This window comes from Camellia sinensis, chromosome 7 (assembly GCF_055761805.1).
Source record: "Camellia sinensis isolate YWXY chromosome 7, ASM5576180v1, whole genome shotgun sequence".
In the NCBI taxonomy this organism is placed as follows: Eukaryota; Viridiplantae; Streptophyta; class Magnoliopsida; order Ericales; family Theaceae; genus Camellia; species Camellia sinensis.
The window spans coordinates 136,035,505-136,054,113 of record NC_138967.1 but is presented as its reverse complement, the minus strand read 5'-3'; the positions used below and the strand labels follow the sequence as shown (position 1 = coordinate 136,054,113).

At 35.6% G+C, this 18,609-nt stretch overlaps 1 protein-coding gene and 1 long non-coding RNA gene across 4 annotated transcripts; both read left to right on the top strand.

The window, feature by feature from the left end:
• Positions 1-972: 972 nt before the first annotated feature.
• On the top strand, positions 973-18,368 carry LOC114275392 (chromatin remodeling protein EBS). Of its 3 annotated transcripts, XM_082879442.1 has the most exons (6): positions 973-1,349; positions 1,446-1,788; positions 1,888-1,956; positions 4,301-4,439; positions 17,374-17,424; positions 18,125-18,368. In XM_082879442.1, the coding sequence occupies exons 1-5, from the start codon at positions 1,277-1,279 to the stop codon at positions 17,398-17,400; spliced, it is 651 nt and encodes a 216-aa protein (XP_082735568.1). In that variant the 5' UTR covers positions 973-1,276; the 3' UTR covers positions 17,401-17,424; positions 18,125-18,368. The 3 variants fall into 3 exon arrangements, with proteins under 3 accessions (XP_082735568.1, XP_028073223.1, XP_028073221.2); XM_028217422.2 differs by lacking the exons at positions 17,374-17,424; positions 18,125-18,368 and adding an exon at positions 14,740-14,974; XM_028217420.2 differs by lacking the exons at positions 17,374-17,424; positions 18,125-18,368 and adding an exon at positions 8,152-8,405.
• LOC145795336 (uncharacterized) lies at positions 10,169-10,744 on the top strand. Its single transcript, XR_014336125.1, has 3 exons — positions 10,169-10,305; positions 10,462-10,531; positions 10,612-10,744. It is a non-coding gene; the product is annotated as an uncharacterized LOC145795336 (long non-coding RNA).
• Positions 18,369-18,609: the final 241 nt, after the last annotated feature.

The window sequence follows — 18,609 nt, the reverse complement described above, 5'->3', positions numbered from 1 at the left end:
GGATTAGGATGGACCTCCCCAAGGAGATTCGGATGGGCCTCCAAGACTTGGTATTAGAAAAATAGTCTGGCGGACTAGAAATTTTTTATTTTTATTTATTTTTTATTTTATTTTTTACATGTCGGGCATTTTTTTTAAACATTAATGTTTAATTTTTTTTTGTTAAGTAAAAATCATTATTTTATTTGTTTTATTTTTTTTGAAATTTTTTTATTTTATTTTTATTTTTAAAATTTTTTTTACATGTTAGGCATTTTTTTTAAAACATTAATGTTTAATGTTTTTGTATTTTTTTTATTTGTTTTATTATTTTATATGTATTTTATATAAAAATAATTTAACAATTCCTACACTAATAAGTATCATCAAAATAAATACAATTTTACTTAAGCCCCTCACTAACAATCTCCTCACTATCAATTCCCTCCATTCTACTTCTGTAAACAAACAAGGCCAAAAGGAAAATGATTACAGAAACAGTTGTAAAAAAATATAGAGAAGAGTTAATTTTTTTTAAAAAATGATTCACCAATAATTAGAAAAAATAAGAGAAAAAAATTATTTTAAAACATTCTAATAAATGATTATGATGGTGTTTGGCAAGTTGGTTTGTCGTTAAAATAGTCATAAAAGATAAAATAAGTTATTTTAGCCGCAACAAAAAAATATCACATCTAATTTATAATCATTACACTCTTTTCTTATAAAAAAAATCAAAAAAATATTTCCAAACTAAACTTTTTAATTCAAGCTAAATTAGTCAAAACAATTCAAATAGTCAACCCATTCACAAACCGAAAAATAAGTTTAATTTAATTTTAGATTTATGAAAAATTATTTGGTGATATCAGACAAGGTTACATGATGTCTAAATTTGATATTATCGATTAAAATTGTCGGATTCAAAACTTTTTATTATAATTATAATAGATAAATTTAACAAGTGTAGCGTGGCATGTTACACCTAGACAAACGTCTCCGTCAAAATTCCTGTCCGCAGACAAACAAAACCCCCCCTCGTCCGACCTCTGTCTCCCCCCTCCTCTTTCTCTCTCTAGATAAACCCTCTCTCTCCTCTCTCTCACTCCCCAGTCTCCCCATACCAGCAGCAGCTAGGGTTCTTTATTTCTACTGTAATCCTTCAATCTCTCTCAAACCCCCCACTCTTCCAATCTCATCACCATGCTTTTCCCTCCAAACTAACCTCCGATTCAACCCCTTCTCTCTACAAATTCCAAAACACTCTGTCTCTCTCTCCACATACATATACATATTCATGGCGAAGACCAAACCTGGCAAAAAAGACTTGGATTCTTACTCCATCAAAGGCACCAACAAAATCGTCAGACGTACCCTTCTCTACCTCTCAATCTTTCTTTTTTTTCTTTTGATTTTTTTTTTTTTTTTTTTTTTTGTAATATTGTGCTTATGGATGTTTTTGGCAGCTGGAGATTGTGTGTTGATGCGACCATCGGACTCCGATAAGCCTCCCTATGTGGCACGCGTGGAGAAGATCGAGGCTGATCACCGGAACAACGTCAAGGTTCGGGTCCGGTGGTACTACCGGCCGGAGGAGTCCTTAGGAGGACGGAGACAGTTTCACGGAGCGAAAGAATTGTTCTTGTCGGACCATTATGATGTGCAGAGTGCTCATACTATAGAAGGGAAGTGCATTGTTCATACTTTTAAGAATTACACTAAGCTTGAAAATGTTGGGGCTGAGGATTACTTTTGTCGGTTTGAATACAAGGCTGCCACCGGAGGGTTTACTCCGGACCGTGTGGCTGTGTGAGTTCCAATTTTGTTGTTGGATTTTGGATTTTTTTGTTGTAGTTTGTGTGATTGTCTTGACTAACCCATTACTGTTTTATTTAAATTCTTTTGAAGGTATTGCAAGTGTGAGATGCCATATAACCCAGATGACCTCATGGTGCAATGTGAGGGTTGCAAGGACTGGTATGTTTCTTTAACTTTTTTTTTTTTTTTGGGTGCATAGTTTTAACTGTCTTTTTGTTTAATTGGGTGATGGTTTGAAAAATTACTTCAGTATTGTGTTGGGGAGATATAATTAGAATGGATTTCAATCTTTGATCAAGTACAAAACTTTGATTTTTTTTCCATTATAGACACAGTTGCTATTACTTGTACTTGGTTTAGTTTAGCTTTCTTTTGATAACCTGATTTAAGTGTATGAACATTGATTAATGCAAATCCAGGGAAAGGAAAAGGAAAATAAATGGAAAGTAAAATGAGAAAGTCTTAATTTTTTTAGTTGTGTTTGGTTGGGTTAGGAGATTGGAAAGGAAATGAGTATGCATTTCTTGAGAAATTTATAATTTTTGATTGCCCTTAGAAAAGTGAATTTGCCCAAGTAATTTTATTTACCTATTATTTTCCCTTGACTAATTCAAAATTCAATATAGCCTAAATGGACTAGATTTCGGGAGGTATCATATTGATGCCATGTAGTCGATATGGCACTTGCAAGAAGATAATGTAGTTGATTTAACCTTGCTATATTTTTATTTATTTTGTTAGGACTTTTGAAGGCTAAAGTGATAGAATTTTAGAAATATGAGGTTTCTATGTTAGGTATTCTTTGTTTTAGAAGATATCTATGAGCTTTTAATACTTCATATGAAGCCTATATGTGCTTTTTGGTGTGAAAACCAAATTATCTTTAGAAGATTAATAGAATTTGAATAAATATTTGAAACAGATTTCTCTGTCTCTCTCTCTCCCCCCTCTTCCCTTTTTGTCATCTCTTATTTCTATATCCTCTTTCTTTCTCTTGTCCATTCTATTTTCTTTATCTTCCTTGATATATTCACTCTATATTTTCTTTCTAATCCCCCCCAGGCTCAGTTTGGTTAGGATGAAAATGGTAAAAGTGAAAGAAATGAAAAAACATATATATATATATATATAGATTTGAGTTTGTTTAGTATGAAATAGTGGAAGTTACAAGAAAGTTAATTTTCTTGTACAACTCATAATAGCGTGGTAACTAAGCTTATAGTTTCTTTCAAAAAACACAAGAAAATACAAGAAAGTAAAAATATGTTACAAGAAAATATATTTCATTTTCCTTTTCTTTCCTTTACCTCACTCTCTATCATTTTCACTTTCCATCATTTATTTATTTCTAATCAAACGGAGCCTTATCGATTCCATCACTTCATCTCTGTTTCATGATATTTTTAAACAAATATATATTATTTTCCCCACCATGTGCTCAAATAAGTTTCATGAAGTTTCAAGCTACATCACATATGAAGCCACTTTGAGAATGATGGGTGTTGAAGTTTTAATCAGTCTTCTGCTATTGATTTGGTAATTCACATGGTAGTGCTTGCTCATTTAATTGAATAGTGGGCAGTGGAGCATATTCTAAGTGTTGTATAAAGTGTGATTCTGTCAAGATCTACTGTAATTGGTTTGTCATTTGTAGTACACTTCTTTCCTAAAATTCAACTGTGCATCTTTCTTGCTTGTACATGTGTTACTTACTTGTACATATGTTGTATTTCAAACATGTTCTCTAAGAAGGTAGAAATCTAGAAATATCTTAGGCCCTGTTTGGTAGAGCTGTGGAAAAGTGCTTATAGCTTATGCTTAAACAACTTATAGTTTATAACCATGAACATAAGCTGATTTTTGACTTATAAATTAAGCATCTCCTGCACCACTCAAGGGATAAGCTGATTTCTGACTTCCAAAAAGCTATAAGCTATAAGCTATAAGCTAAACCAAACACATCAAAATAGCTTAAATTAAGCTGAAAGCTGAAATAAGCAGCTTTTAAGCTGCACCAAACAGGGCCTCGCCTTGTAGAAAGTGTAAAATGTAGATGGGGGTGAATGCCTTGGTCTCCTCAAGTGATATTGGATTTTGGAGATTCAGATTTATGTTGTGTACTCTTGTCTATTGGACATCTTTTTCTTTCCATCTCCTGCATAATATTTATTGGAATGACAGGGTAGAATCTCATAGACTACCATGAGTAGTTCAAGGATTATGTAGAGTGAAGATTACATGAATGTGCTATCTCCCATGAATATGAAGAGTTTCTTATATTATATTGGTTAAATTGAGTTCATTTAGCGTGAGACATTACATTGCATGACTGTGTTTTGTTTTTCTAGCTTGCAGAGAGGCTCTTTTTTATTAGTTGTTATTTAGGTACTCGGCCTCAAACATATTTATCTGCATTCTGTCTCTTAACTTATGTGCATGTGTGCATGATAATATCCATAATTGGGGACATTTTTTTCTTTATACATATACCAATATTTTGCAGGTTTCATCCTTCTTGTATGGGTATGACTATTGAAGAAGCAAAGAAATTGGAGCACTTTATGTGTGCTGAATGTTCTTCTGATGATGATGCAAAACGATCCTTAAACTCATTCCCAGTATCGCCATCTGTTCAGACTAAGGTGAGAATAATTGGATCTCTGTATATGCTGTCATTACTTAATATAGTTAATGTAGCTATATCTTATCTTATGTGCACAATGAAGCATGGTCTTCTCAATTGATTCTATGAATATATATTGCTAATTTGTTATGTCATTCAAATTATGAGAATGTGACTGTAATGAGATCAGCATACTGTATTATGGACACCTATGTTAGATGAACACTTAAACTACATGAGTATGGGAATTTTTGTTAAAAAATTTGTGTATGGGTATGGGTTATGTGCTGAGATGTGTTAGAAGACAGTTCCCCAACAAGAGTATCCAACAGAGAAATAAAAAGAGCACTTACCTGGTTCATTTGAATTTTCATATAATACTTTCTAGGTATATTTCCAGAATCTGTGTTACATATATATTTCTCATTAATTTTTTTTTTTAATTTTTTATAAAAAATATGTCAGAAGGAAATTATAAAAAGTACCAATGTTCAACGAGAAAGTTTTTGATTGGAGGCTAAGGAAATGTCCTGGTGATATTTCAATGTAAATCCATGTTCTTAGATTTGGTATTCATCTAATCTAACTCTAAGATGCATACCCAACTTGAAGAATATATATACTCCAGTTAATATCAGAATCATCTCAGGGGACATCATGGGCCTTTTTGCTTACCATTACACCCTCATCAAGTCAAAAACATTAATTGCCAGCTTTCTAGCTTTCCTTACTGAACCTTGTTTGATACTAAGAACCAGTAATGCTTTTTCTTCAACATCTGATAACAGCCTGCCATTATTATGAGAAAGAGACTCCTTTTTGTTCTATTTTCTCTTTACCCACGGAGGCTGATTCCTTATCTGCCATTTTTTCCATACCATGTATATTTAACCTTACCAAAAAGACAATAGTAGATCAGCACTCATGCTGTCATTACCTCCCTATCCTGGGCTCTTACCTGAATGTCTACATTGCTTTTGACTTTAGGATAGGTTATCCATCATAGTTCTGCCCTGGCCTTGTCAAGAGAGGGTAATGCAGACATTATAATGAGTGCTTTTGCCTTATGTTACGCATTGTTATCACTGTAATTGTTGAATATAGAAATCAAAATATTATGTTTGAATATGGAAATTAGAATAGGAATTATTTTGATTATAGGATTCTTACCTTGTGTATATTGTTTCCTAAATTGTATCATGAATATATTATATATACATGGCCTCTACCTCGTTGATTGGTAAGTCAAATAATTATTTTCATTCTTTGTGGTATCAGAGCCTCCCTAGCCGTCTCTCTCCAAGGCCGGCCCTGGGCATAGGTTCCCTAGGTCATGGCCTAGGGCCCCTCAAAATAGATCCAAAAAAGAGGCCCCTCCTATTATAATTTAGTGTAATATATTAGGTATGTTTTAAGTTCAAAAAAAATTAAAGAAGGCCCAAACTAACTTAAAATAAATTGACCCATTCAAAAATTGAAATACCCATTCAAACAAATTAGCATAGTTATCCATTAACAATAGTCCCAAAAAAGGCCCCCTCGTATTATAGTTTAGTGTAATATATTAGGTATGTTTTAAATTTAAAAAAAATTAAGGAAGACCCAAACTAATTTAAAATAAATTGACTCATTAAAAAAATTGAAAGGCCCATTTAAAATAATTAGCATTGTTATCCATTGAAAATAATTTTGCAAAAAAACTAGATTATGCAAGAATGATTGATTTATTTGCTTTTAAAAATGTAAGAAGAGTAAGAATCAAGCGATACTTATTAGTTGTTATAATGTAATGCTAAGTATTTTTTTGTGATTTTGACACAAATCTTTTATCTTTTACCTTCAATTTTTTTTTTTCATTGAAAAAAAAAATGTGAAGGCCCCCAGAAATTTATTAGTTGATTATCGGCTTTGGGCCCCGAAAATCTCAAGGCTAGGCCTGTCTCTCTCTTAACCACCCATCACCACTGACTGTCTTTTTTTTTCTCTCTAACCTCCGACAGCCCTTTCCAACTCCTTTTCTCCCTCCGACAGCCTCAACCAAGTCTTCCCAATCCCTCTCCTTCCTTGTCTTCACCTCGGTAGGCCTTTTTTATCCTTGCCGAGGCTCTGGTTGCTACCAACCAGACTTGGTTCTGGTCTTAGGTACTTCGGCTACCTCTTTAGGTGGTACGTGGCTGTTTTTTTTCCCCTTCTTGGGGTGATTGGAGTAATGTATTAAGCCCTTTGTCTGTCCTTTTATTCTTTTGGTCTACTGGGTTTATTCGGTAATATCTATTTAGATAAGCCGTTGAGTTTTTCCGGCTTCTTATTTTTTCTTGGACTGTGTTGCTATCTTTGTGTGTTTTTCAGCCCCTTTTCTTCCACCATGACTGATACATCCTTTGCTAATATACTCACCAAGCCTGTTCCAATTAGTTTTGATTTTTCTCTCTCATCATCACACTCCTGTTCATCGTATTATGAGTGTGGTGTTGAATGGGAAACATTTTGTCGCTTGGAGCCGCTCCCTTAAACTCTATTTAGGGGGCAAGGAAAAACTTTATTGGCTTTTATTTTCCATTACCCAGCTAGCTGCAACAGATCCTACTCGTGCACAGTGGGATATTGATAACTGCACTATTTTGGGATGGATGTTCAACTTCATGGAAGATCGTATTTATCACATGTTTCTCTATTGCAACACAATTCTTGGTCTATGGCATACCTTGTCATAGATGTATGCTCATGCACATAATGATGCTCTCATCTTTGAGCTCTATCAGGATATTGCTTGTGCTTCTCAATCTGCCTTGGATCTTTCCGTGTCAAAATTCTTTGGATACCTTCAAGCCCGTTGGGAAGAATTGGCTCAATATGAGCCCTTGACTGAGTCACCAACATATGCTGCCTCTCTTGTGTCCAAACGCCTTGCTCGCCAGCATACTTACCAGTTTCTGATGGGTTTAAACTCTGAGTTTGAATTCCCTCGAACTTAGATTTTAAACACATTACCTATGCTCTCTCTCTATGAGGCCTTTGCCACCATTGATAGTGATGAGTGTCGTAGGCGTCTGGTTTTGCCGAATCCTTCTCTTGTATCTCCAGTTTCATCTAATCAGATGACTCTTGCTGCAAAGTCTGGGTCTCGGGGTTCTACTAGTCCAGTTACTTGTCATCATTGTGGCATTTCTGGTCATGTTAAGGCTCGTTGCTTCAAACTTCATCCTGAGTTGAGGCGACGTTCCTCTCGCCCTCGTAGTGCTGGCACCCCTCGTATTGCGACTCTAGTGGATTTTGCTACTCCTGCTCATAAGTCTCCTCATCTCCCTAATTTACAGGAGTTACAGACTTAGATTGGTCAGCTTCAGGCTCAACTTGGATCTCTTACTGCCAGTTCTCTTGGCCCATCACCTACCACTGCTACCACCCTTGCACCAGGTACTTCTACTGCTTTCCATGTTCGGTTTGCTAGTCCCTCATAGGTTCTGGATTCTAGGGCTAATGATCATATGATGGGTGAGTTTTCCTTTCTTTCTTCGCTAGTCCTTACTACTATTGCCCAATCTGTGTGCCTTGCTGACGGTTCGTTATCCTCTGTTTGTCATAAGAGTGTAGTGTCTTTATCCTCTACCGTTATTTTGTCATCTATTTTACATGTTCCAAATTTTGCATATAATCTCTTATCTATTAGTCGTATTGCCAAACAATTTAATTGTGCTGTCATCTTCTTACCCTCCTCTTGCCTTTTACAGGACTTGAGTTTGAAAAGGATTTTTGGCAAGGGCTATGAGTGTGATGGGCTACACTACTTTGGGGATCTACCGGATGAGCCTTCCTCTTCTTCCTTAGCTAGTTTTCTGACCCCTGTTTTGTCTGCTTTCATGTCTTGTGTTTTTAATATTCAAACTTTAGAATTATGGCACGCTCGTATGGGTCATGTTAATTTTTAATATTTATGTCAACTTTTTCCCTCATTTAATAAAGCTTGCAAAGATTTTAAGTTTCATTGTGTGGTTTGTGAGTTATCTAAGCATACCCATACTAGCTATATCCCTTATATGACTTGTGCTCCTAGTGCTTTTGATCTTATACATTCTGGTGTCTGGGGTCCTTTCCCTGTCACTGTTTTTTTTAGTCATAGATATTATGTGACTTTTATTGATGATCACACTAGGTGCACTTGGGTTTATCTAATTCATCATAAGTCTGACGTCTTTCCCATTTTTGTCCAATTTTTACAGATGATTAAAACTTAGTTTCATGCAGTTGTTAAGACTGTCCGTTCTGATAATGGTGGGAAATATATTTCTAATGCATTTCATTCCCATCTTAATCAAACCAGTATTCTTCAACAACTTGTCCTCGGACCCCTGAACAAAATGGTATTGCTGAACGCAAAAATCGTCATATTATGTCTGTTGTCCGGTGTCTTTTTTTGAGGTATGGGTGTTTCCAAGTCTTATTGGCATATGACTGTTCTTACTGATATTTACCTCATTAATAGGACCCTTAATCATGTGTTGTATGGACTCACTCCGTTTCATACCCTTATGCCCACCACTACTCTATTTCTACTATTACCTCATGTCTTTGGGTGTACCTATTTTGTTCAAAATCGGAGTCCCACTCTCACAAAGTTATGGCAAATCTATTTGTTGTATCTTCTTAGGATACTCTTCTATGTCCAGAGGGTATAGGTGTTATGTATCTCGTCATTTTCACACACTTTGGATGTTACGTTTTGTGAGGATCTTTTTTTATTTGGTACTAACTCTTCTTTGTAGGCTTTTTCTCTTGTTACTTCCATTGTTCGTTCGGTGACCATTTTGGACGAGGTTGAGAATGAGGCTGCCCCCCTTCTTCCTTCTCTGCCTTCGTCTCCTCCTCCATTGCAAGGATACTCCCGTCACCCACGTACTCAGCCCTCCCTGCCGCCTCTCCGATCTCTAGGCCAGGTAACTCTTCTCCTTTAGCTTCTCCTTCACCTCCTCGTCGTAACTCACATTGGGATCGACATCCTCCAAATTGTTTGAGTTGTACTTGTCATCCTATTTCCTAGTATCTTTCCTATGACTGGGTTTCCCCTTCTTACTGTTCTTTTCTTGGCAAGCTTGAGTCGGAATCCATTCCTCATTTTGTATTTGAGGCCTTTTAGAATCCCAAATGGGTAGCGGCTATGTAGACTGACATGGTGGCCTTAGAATAGAATTACACTTAGGATCTTATACCTTAACCTCCTGGGGAAAGCATAGTTGGTTGCAAATAGGTATTCACTATAAAGTACCTCGCTGATGACTCAATTAACCGTTACAAAGCCTGCTTGGTGGCCAAAGGTTTCACACAGATTCCTAGCAAGGATTTTGGTGCCACTTTTGTCCCTGTCTCCAAGTTTACTTCTGTATATCTCCTTATCTCCCTTGTAGCATCACATTCTTAGTCTCTTCATTAGCTTGATGTCAAGAATGCATTTCTTCATGGAGATCTTCTTGAGACGATTTATATGGCTCCTTCACCAGATTTTCAGACTGAGGGGGAGTATTCAGGAAAAGTGTGTTGGTTACGCAAATCTTTGTATGGTCTGAAACAGTCTCCACGAGTATGGTTAAGTTGCTTTAGTTCTGTTATTATATCAATGGGCTTTGTCCAGTGCCACTCCAATCACACTTGTTTCATTCGCCGGAATTCTGCAGGTCAGTGTATAGTCTTGTTAGTTTATGTGGATGATATTATTCTCACAGGTGATAACTTTATCAGCATTGGTCAAGTAACGAAGGACTTGGGCTAAACTTTTGATAGTAAGGATCTGGGATGTCTCAAATATTTTCTAGGCATTGAGGTGGTTCACTCAAAGAAGGGGATCTCCTTATTTCGAAGAAAGTACACCCTTGACTTGCTTCAAGATATTGGTATGTTAGGGTGTAAACTTACTTCTATTCCTATGGATCCTAATGTCAAACTCACATTATATTCTGGTGAGTTGCTGGATGACCTAGGCATGTATCAGCGTCTTCTTGGATGCCTCATTTATTTGACCAACACTAGACTTGATTTGACATTTGCAGTTAGTGCTGTGAGTCAGTTCATGCATGCACCTCTTAAAGAGCACCTTGACGTGGTTCATCATATTTTGAGGTATTGAAAAACTACTCCTGGCTTAGGGTTGTTCTTTACCGCTGGTCTTCAATCTGGGCTCTCCTGTTTCACCGATGCAGACTATGCAGGATCTAGGACTGATCGGCGTTCCGCTTCTGACTTTTGTACTTTCTATGGTGATCATCTTATCTCATGGAAAAGTAAGAAGCAAGCAATGGTTTCTAGGTCTTCTGCAGAGGCTAGGTATCGGGTTATGGCACATGAGACATGTGAGATCAAGGTTTTAAAAAGCGGCCGCAACCGTTACGTAACGCCGTTACGTAACGGTTTTGGCGGTTACCGCCACCCGTTACGGCCGCTTTTGCAGTGTGATTGAGATTCACAGGTGCGTCGGCCGTAGCGGCTGCTGTAGCGGTCGTAACGGTGCCGTAACAGCCGTAACGGCCTGTTATGCACTGTTACGTAACGGTTCCAAACTGTTTCTTTCAAAAAAACACAAAAAAAAACTGAAAATGGGAGAAGAGAGATAGAGAGAAGAGGGAAGATAAAGAGAGAAAATAGAGGAACAAGAGATAGAGAGAGAAAGAAGAGGGAAGATGAAGAACATATTATTGATTTGTTAAAACTATAAGATGTATGCTATTTTATTCAGCTGCTATCACTAAACCATTTTGTTTGTGTGTGTCTATCTATATATTATTTGAAAAAAATAATAATAATAATAATAATAATAATAATAATAAGTGTGGTTATTATCTATTTGATTTGGTTAAAATATGTATATATATATATTTAGGCTCTTATTTATTCTTTTACTTTTGTCATTATTTATCTTATATATAATAATTAGTGATTGGTTTTTTGTAAAATATAAAGTCATTAATTATTAAAATAAAATGTAAAAAATTCAATTTATAGTGATTTAAAAATATGAAATATATTGGATCATACTTAAAAATTTATAAAAATTGATCAATATTTATTTTTAACCCAATAAATATGATTATGGAAAAAAAATATGTGTATCGGTAAGTTTTTTTCAAATTGTGCAAAAAATAAAAAAATTCACGGTTCCGGTTACCGCAACCGTTACACTACGGCCTTTACACCCCGCAACCGCAACCGTGTCACCGCCACCGTTACGGCGACCGCAACCGCTTTTCAGAACCTTGTGTGAGATTCTTTGGATTTGCTCTACTCTGACAGAGTTGGGTTTTGAGGAGACTGTTCCTTCCTTTTTATTTTGTGATAACAAATCTGCCATTATGTTATCCTTTGATTTTGTACTTCATGAGCGTACCAAACATATCGAGGTTGACATATATTTCATTCGAGAAAAGATTCAGACTGGCATTGTGCGTCCATCTTTTGTCTCTTCTTCTCAACAATTGGCAGGTATGTTCACAAAATCTATGGGACCGGCTTTGCTCCAGTCTTCCATTGACAAGCTGCGTTTATTGAATATCTTCACGCCAGTTTGAGGGGGAGTATTGAATATAGAAATCAAAATATTATGTTGAAAATTAGGATAGAAATTATTTTGATTATAGAAATCTTATCTTGTGTATATTATTTTCTAAATTGTATCATGAATATATTATATATACATGGCCTCTACCTCATTGATTGGTAAGCCGAATAATTCTTTTCATTCTTTTGTAATGACATAGATGGAACGTATATCTTATTATTTTTCTTAGTAACTAAGGCCCAATTTGGAGTTCTTGAGTTTATTGGAAGGTGCTAAAAAAATCAGTGGCAAATGAGTTTGACAAGGTTGCTTCAAAGTGTTTGAAATATGGACATCCAAGGAATTTATCATAGTGCAAGTTGGAAGATAATATGATTCAGTTAAGAAATTGTAACTTTGCCAAACTTTTTTTTCATCTTAATTTGTTACTTACAAGTAATCAGAATAAAGCAAACCACACGAAGACTATATGTATATTTACAGGCAGCAAAAGCTAAAGAAGGGGCAACATTTAAAATTGGTTAGTTTCAAGCCGAACTCACTTGGGACAAACTAGAACCATGTATGGACAAGTTTTAAGCCTTAGCTGTGTCTTATTTCAGGATTATTTTATTATATGTTTTTCCTAATGTTGCATAGATTAGTGGTGTTTTGCTAATTTCATAATCTTCTGGACATGGGTTACAGCAATAGGGGTTGCTCATGGTTTGTAATATTGGTCAAGTTATTAAGTTTTTCTATACATCTTTTATTTGGTTCAGGGCAGTTGTAGGATTCCTTTGAGTCGTCATGTAATACTTGTAATTATACAGAGTTGAGTTTTAGAGAGTTTGTGAAGTTTTCTTAAGATATATGAAGATTGTGTGATGCAATCAATCATAGGTGTGATGCCTTCACTTTTATTCTTCTTTTATTAATTTTCTGCACTTTGAGCCTCTAAGTCCACAAAACCAGAACTGTGTTGCTCCTTAATCTTATTCAGCCCTCAAGCATCATAGTTTTCAATCCTTCAACCCTAGATTGCAAAATTTGACAAAACAGCCTAATTTACTGTTCACGAGTACTGTTTGCAGTGCCAGAACAGCTCACAAACTGCCTCTAAAACCTTATCTTCTCACTCCCTAAATCATTGCTTTTTATTGGTACATATAAGCCCTAAAAGCCTTTATCTTTTTATCACCTTTTTTCCCTCCACAAAAACAATTAAACAATTAAAGCTTTTTCTTCAACATCTGATAACAGTCCGCCGTTATTATAAGAGAAAGAGACTCCTTTTTCTTCTCTTTTCTCTTTTGTCACTGAGGCTGAGTCCTTATGCCATTTTTTTCCATACCATGTATATTTAACCTTACCAAAAAGACTATTGTAGATCAGCACTCATGCTGTCATTATCTATCTGTCCTGGGCTCTTACTTGAATGTCTACATTGCGTTTGACTTTAAGATAAGTTGTCTATTATAATTCTGTCCTGGCCTTGTCAAGTGAGGGTAATGCAGACATTATAATGAGTGCTTTTACCTTACATTACCCATTGTTCCATTGTTATCATTGTAATAACATTGATGGAATGTATATCTCATTATTTTTCTTAGTAACTAAGGCCCAATTTGGAGTTCTAGAGCTTATTGGAAAGTGCTAAAAAAAGCAGCAGCAAATGAGTTTAACAAGGTTGCTTGAAAGTGTTTGAAATATGATCATGCAAGGAATTGCCACTTTTATCATAGTGCAAGTCGAAAGATAATATAATTCAGTTAAGCAATTTTAACTTTGCTGAACTCATTTTTTATTCTTAATTTATTAAAATAATCAGAATAAAACAAACCAAATGAAGATATATATATATATATATATAAAGTTAAAGAAGTGGCAATATTCAAAATTGGTTAGTTTGAAGCCTAACTCACTTGGAACTAACTGGAACCATGTATAGACAAGTTTTAAGACTTAGCTAAGTCTTATTTCAGGATTATTTTATTATATGTTTCCTAATGTTGCATAGATTAGTTGTGTTTTGCTAATTTCATATTCTTCTAGACATGGGTTATAGGGCTCATGGTTTGTGATATGGGACAAGTTATGGTTATTAAGTTTTTCTATATGTTTTTATTTGATTTAGGAGAGTTGTAGGATACTGAGAGGGGGATTTAGGCTGAACATATGGGCTGAGCTAATTTAGGCTTGGGCCAGATTTGGGGACTGCATGTCCAAGATAGAACAGTTCGGAGTGGGTTAGGCCAAGGTTATTAGGGTTATGTACTTGACCGAGCTTTCCGTTTGGACGGGACTTGTCCTTGTTGAATTGGGCTCCGCCTAGCATGGGAGCGATCGAGCTGAAGAGTTCGGTCAAACATTGTTGTGGGTACTTGACAGGACTGAGCAAATAGCGTGGCTCCAAAGGTGGATCGGAGCATCGCGCTAAGGGTATCTCGGTAGAGGTTGCCATGTGCCCAATCAAGAGTTGAGGAGAAGATCCCACCATCCATACACATCAACACCGTTAAGCTGTTTTGTCGATGCTGTTTGGCTCTATTGTCCCATACACGTGTAAGACGAAGAGAGGATATTACATCCACGGGTCTAGGAAAGGATGAGTAGAGTGGTGCTCGCGGAAACTATATAAATTGTGCGGCACTTCCATGCAACATATCTGAATTTTGGCTATTAGAGCTATCTCTCTTTTGGCTCTATCTTCTCTCTCTAAGGGTGCTAGCTTGACTGTTAGAGGGGCTTTCTGGCAACACACCCGCCGGGTAGCTCACCGTCGTTGTGCTTGCAGGCTGAATGATGTTATTCGGAGCGACACAGAGCTTGGACGCAAGGAGTACAGAAGGCGAAGAATATTTCCTCCCCGTACAGATACCTTTGAGTCTATATAAAACCATGTAATATTTCTGATTATACAGAGTTGTGTTTTAGAGAATTTGTGAAGTTTTTATAAGATATCAAGATTTTTTTTAAAAAAAAAAACTGTATGATTGTGTGATACAATTCAATCTTAGATGTGACACCTACACTTTTATTCTTCTTTTATTAATTTTCTGCACTTTGAGCCTCTAAATCCACAAAACCGAAACTGTGTTACCCCTTATTCAACCCTCAAGCTTCATAGTTTTCAATCCTTCAACCCTAGATTGCAAAATAAGACAAAACAGATTAATTTACTGTTCATGAGTACTGTTTGCAGTGCCCAGAACAGCTCACAAACAGCCTTTAAAACCTTGTCTTCTCACTCCCTAATTCATTGCTTTTTATTGTTACATATAAACCCTAAATGCCTTTATCATTTTGCCACTTTTTTTTTTTTTTTCCACAGAAACAATTATTAAGTCCAAAATCATCATACTAGTTTTGGGCTCAGTACTAGTAGGAGGTCCTCCCTTCACTAGTCTTGCATCACAGAAGCACCTTGCAGTAAGCACACCAAATGGGGCAAGACTAATCACGACTGCAATCTGATAATGTTTTTACTCATGACATGCGAGTTTGTGTGTAAAAGGGTTAGTGGGCTTATCTGGTAGAGTTGTTTTTTAATGTGGAGTTGTTTACTTAGATATTTCTACAAAGATTAATAATTTAAATTAAAAAAAAAAAAAAAAAAAAAATGAAAGACAAATAACATAATTTCAGCAAAGAATTAAGTTTTGACAAAAAATGAATCTAATAACTTTATTGCACTGCTAAATTCAAACTATCTTTCCATGTATTTCCTGTCATAGGTGGATTTGATTGCAATTCTTTTTGGGGTGTGAATAAAAGATTGTCTACCCTGCCTGTTGTTGGGATGCTTACTGTTTACTACCTGTTTATCTTTAAATGTTTGCCTTTGGCTGGTTGATGCAGCAAAATGGAGGGAGTGAAGTGATGACATGATAATGATTTGGTCTTATGAATTCAACACAAAGCACTTTTTTTTGATAAGTATTAATCAAACACAAAGCACATTTTTTTGACGAGTATTAATCTAACACAAAGCACATGAAGCCAACAACCTTAATAAGATCAATGTGATATACATTAATGCCATATTCTGGCCTGTCATGCCAATTGGATGGTTACTAAAAGGGCAATGAATTAAGTTGTATTCCATCTTAGGTTTTGACCATAGGTTTCAATGTAATAATGGATTGTTTCTATGTTTCATATTGGATTAGCTCTGTCTACTTTTTTAGTTTGACAATATTCATGAAAGTTGCCAATGATTTTTTTAATGTTCTCTATCTTGAAGCTCATAAAAAAGCACACGAGGAAGAATTTTCAAACCAAGTCTGTAACAAAACTCTTGTGACTGACATCTTATTGAAAAAGCCTCATTTTCTATTTGACAACATTTCTCAATCTTTTGAATAACTAGTTTCATTGATGTAATAGAAACATATGTTTATGAGATTAAGGTGCCAATGGGTAGGATTTGGAAAAATAAGGAGTGAGTGTTAATAAGGATGATTTAGAACGAAGGGAGTTTTGATAAGTTATACTGAGATGATTAAGGGCATCTATCATCAAGCAGTAATTAGTGTGAGAATGGGCAACACAACATGTAACTCATGACAATAGCCTCCATATTAAGAAATTTGGTTGTTATTGTGTTTCTGCTTTGGTTATATTTCAGCTTACTAGGCATATTTAAGAGATTGGAACTATAAAGTCACCCATAAAATAACTAAAAAAAAAAAAACTATAAAGCCACACTAGACCTTGGAGGTTTTAGGTTATGTAGGATTGACAGAGAACATGTTACTGTTAACTTAGTAAGTAAATCTAGGAAGTTTATTACAAATCAAAGGCCAAGAGATACCTAGGAGTGGTCATTTCCAGCATTATGGACTGATTTTCCATAAGAAAAGGGAGATTGAAGGGAAAAATGTGCATGGACTTGGACTGATGAAATGGAGAAGTGATTTTGATAGCGTTGTGTGATTGCAGGATACCTGCCAAGCCAAGGGAAGGTCAACTAAGCATTGTATAAAACCTTGGCATTGATTGTTACATATTCAGCAGTGGTAATGTCAAAAGTGAGCAAAACATTATTACAGTGTATTTCCTTCAATTGAAAGAAGAAATTAAAAAATTTGGATCCTTTGAAGTTCTCAATGAGAGGTTTAAAAAAAGAAAAATAGGGAAATCTGATCACTTGTGTTTATGTTAAGAACAATCCGATCACTTACTGTTAAGAACAAATCTGATCATTATTATGCAAAACTCATCAATCCCAACCTTACTGTTAATGTTCACCTAAGTTGAAGTTTGGTTTTCGTCTTTTCTGTAGATAATTAAATAATATTTTTTTCAGAATTCATGTTTCATGAATTTCTGGATATCTGATCAAATGTTGCTCAGCCTATGGTTTCTGTTATATTAATGATCAAGTTTTTAGTTTTTGATGGGGCATTGTCTCTGATCTGAATTCTAGGTGGAGCCAAAACGCAGGAAGAGGTGACCGATCACAATGCTTGCTGTGGAGGTACTCATTTTATTGTGTATTAGCTCTGCAGTATTGTTGTTGTGTTTGTGGAAATTGTACAGTGCAGAGAAGATACTGTGCTTGCACAAACCAGAGGTTTTCTTAATTTTCCATGTTGAACCAAATTATATATAAATGTTTGTTATTCGTGCACTAAAAAGGGAGGGGGTGGGGGGGGAATGGCAGCGACTTGTTGAAGTGCGGAGTCGTTAAAACACATTAAAACTAAATTATTAAGAATCGAACTTGAATCTATTGTGATATGCTTATTGCTGGTTATATTCTGTATATGCAAATAGCATAGTAATTGTTTTACTCAGTCCCCACCCAAATTTTCTTTTGATTTTCCTCTTTTTGGAGGGAAAAGAAAGAAAGGGAGAGAAAAGAGAAAGAAGGGGTGGATTTCAGAACTTTGATGTGAATTATTGACTGCTACGTTGCATGGGGGATATGATAAGGCTGTGCAGTCTGCACTAGCAGATCAAGCTTTCGATGCATATTACAATTTAAAGACGAAAATGTGGTTTTGATTTCTGATGATGCAATTTTATTCTACTTATAGGATTAGGCTTTTTGTCTGCACAATTAGCAAGTTTGTTCTAGTTTTTATGGTGGTTTCAGAATATTATGGGCAAGATTTTGTAGTTGAACTAATTGTTGATTTGACAAATTGAACTGCTCATTTTTGTTTGGTTTTTAGTCTCTGGTGATTTTATTCAGACCGACCACCACTCTATGCCACTGTCGATATTGGCGCATTGCTACGACGGTATTACATTTGTTATATAGGGTGTAACACATAGCTAGGGCAAGTTCTCTAGATTGTGAAGTGTAGCCTCTGTTTTTGTTGTTCATTATCTACATATGATGCTTTACAAAATTGTATTCCAATTATTATTATTTTTAGACTGTCAACTGTTTATATATATTTCGAGTTCTGGAAACTGTGCCGGAGGCAGAATTGCAGGCTGCATATAAGTTGGGACCAGTTTGCTAGAGGTTCAGTGGGTAGTGTGTATTGCCATGGTTAGAGAGACAGGGTATACTATTAGATAAACATATTAAGACAGTACCAAAAATGATATGGCTTTTATCATCTGTTAAAATTTTATTTTGCTTTTAGAAAAATATAAATCAATTGGCATTGTGGTTGGCCCAATAAATTTTGTAAAATTTATGGTGGTA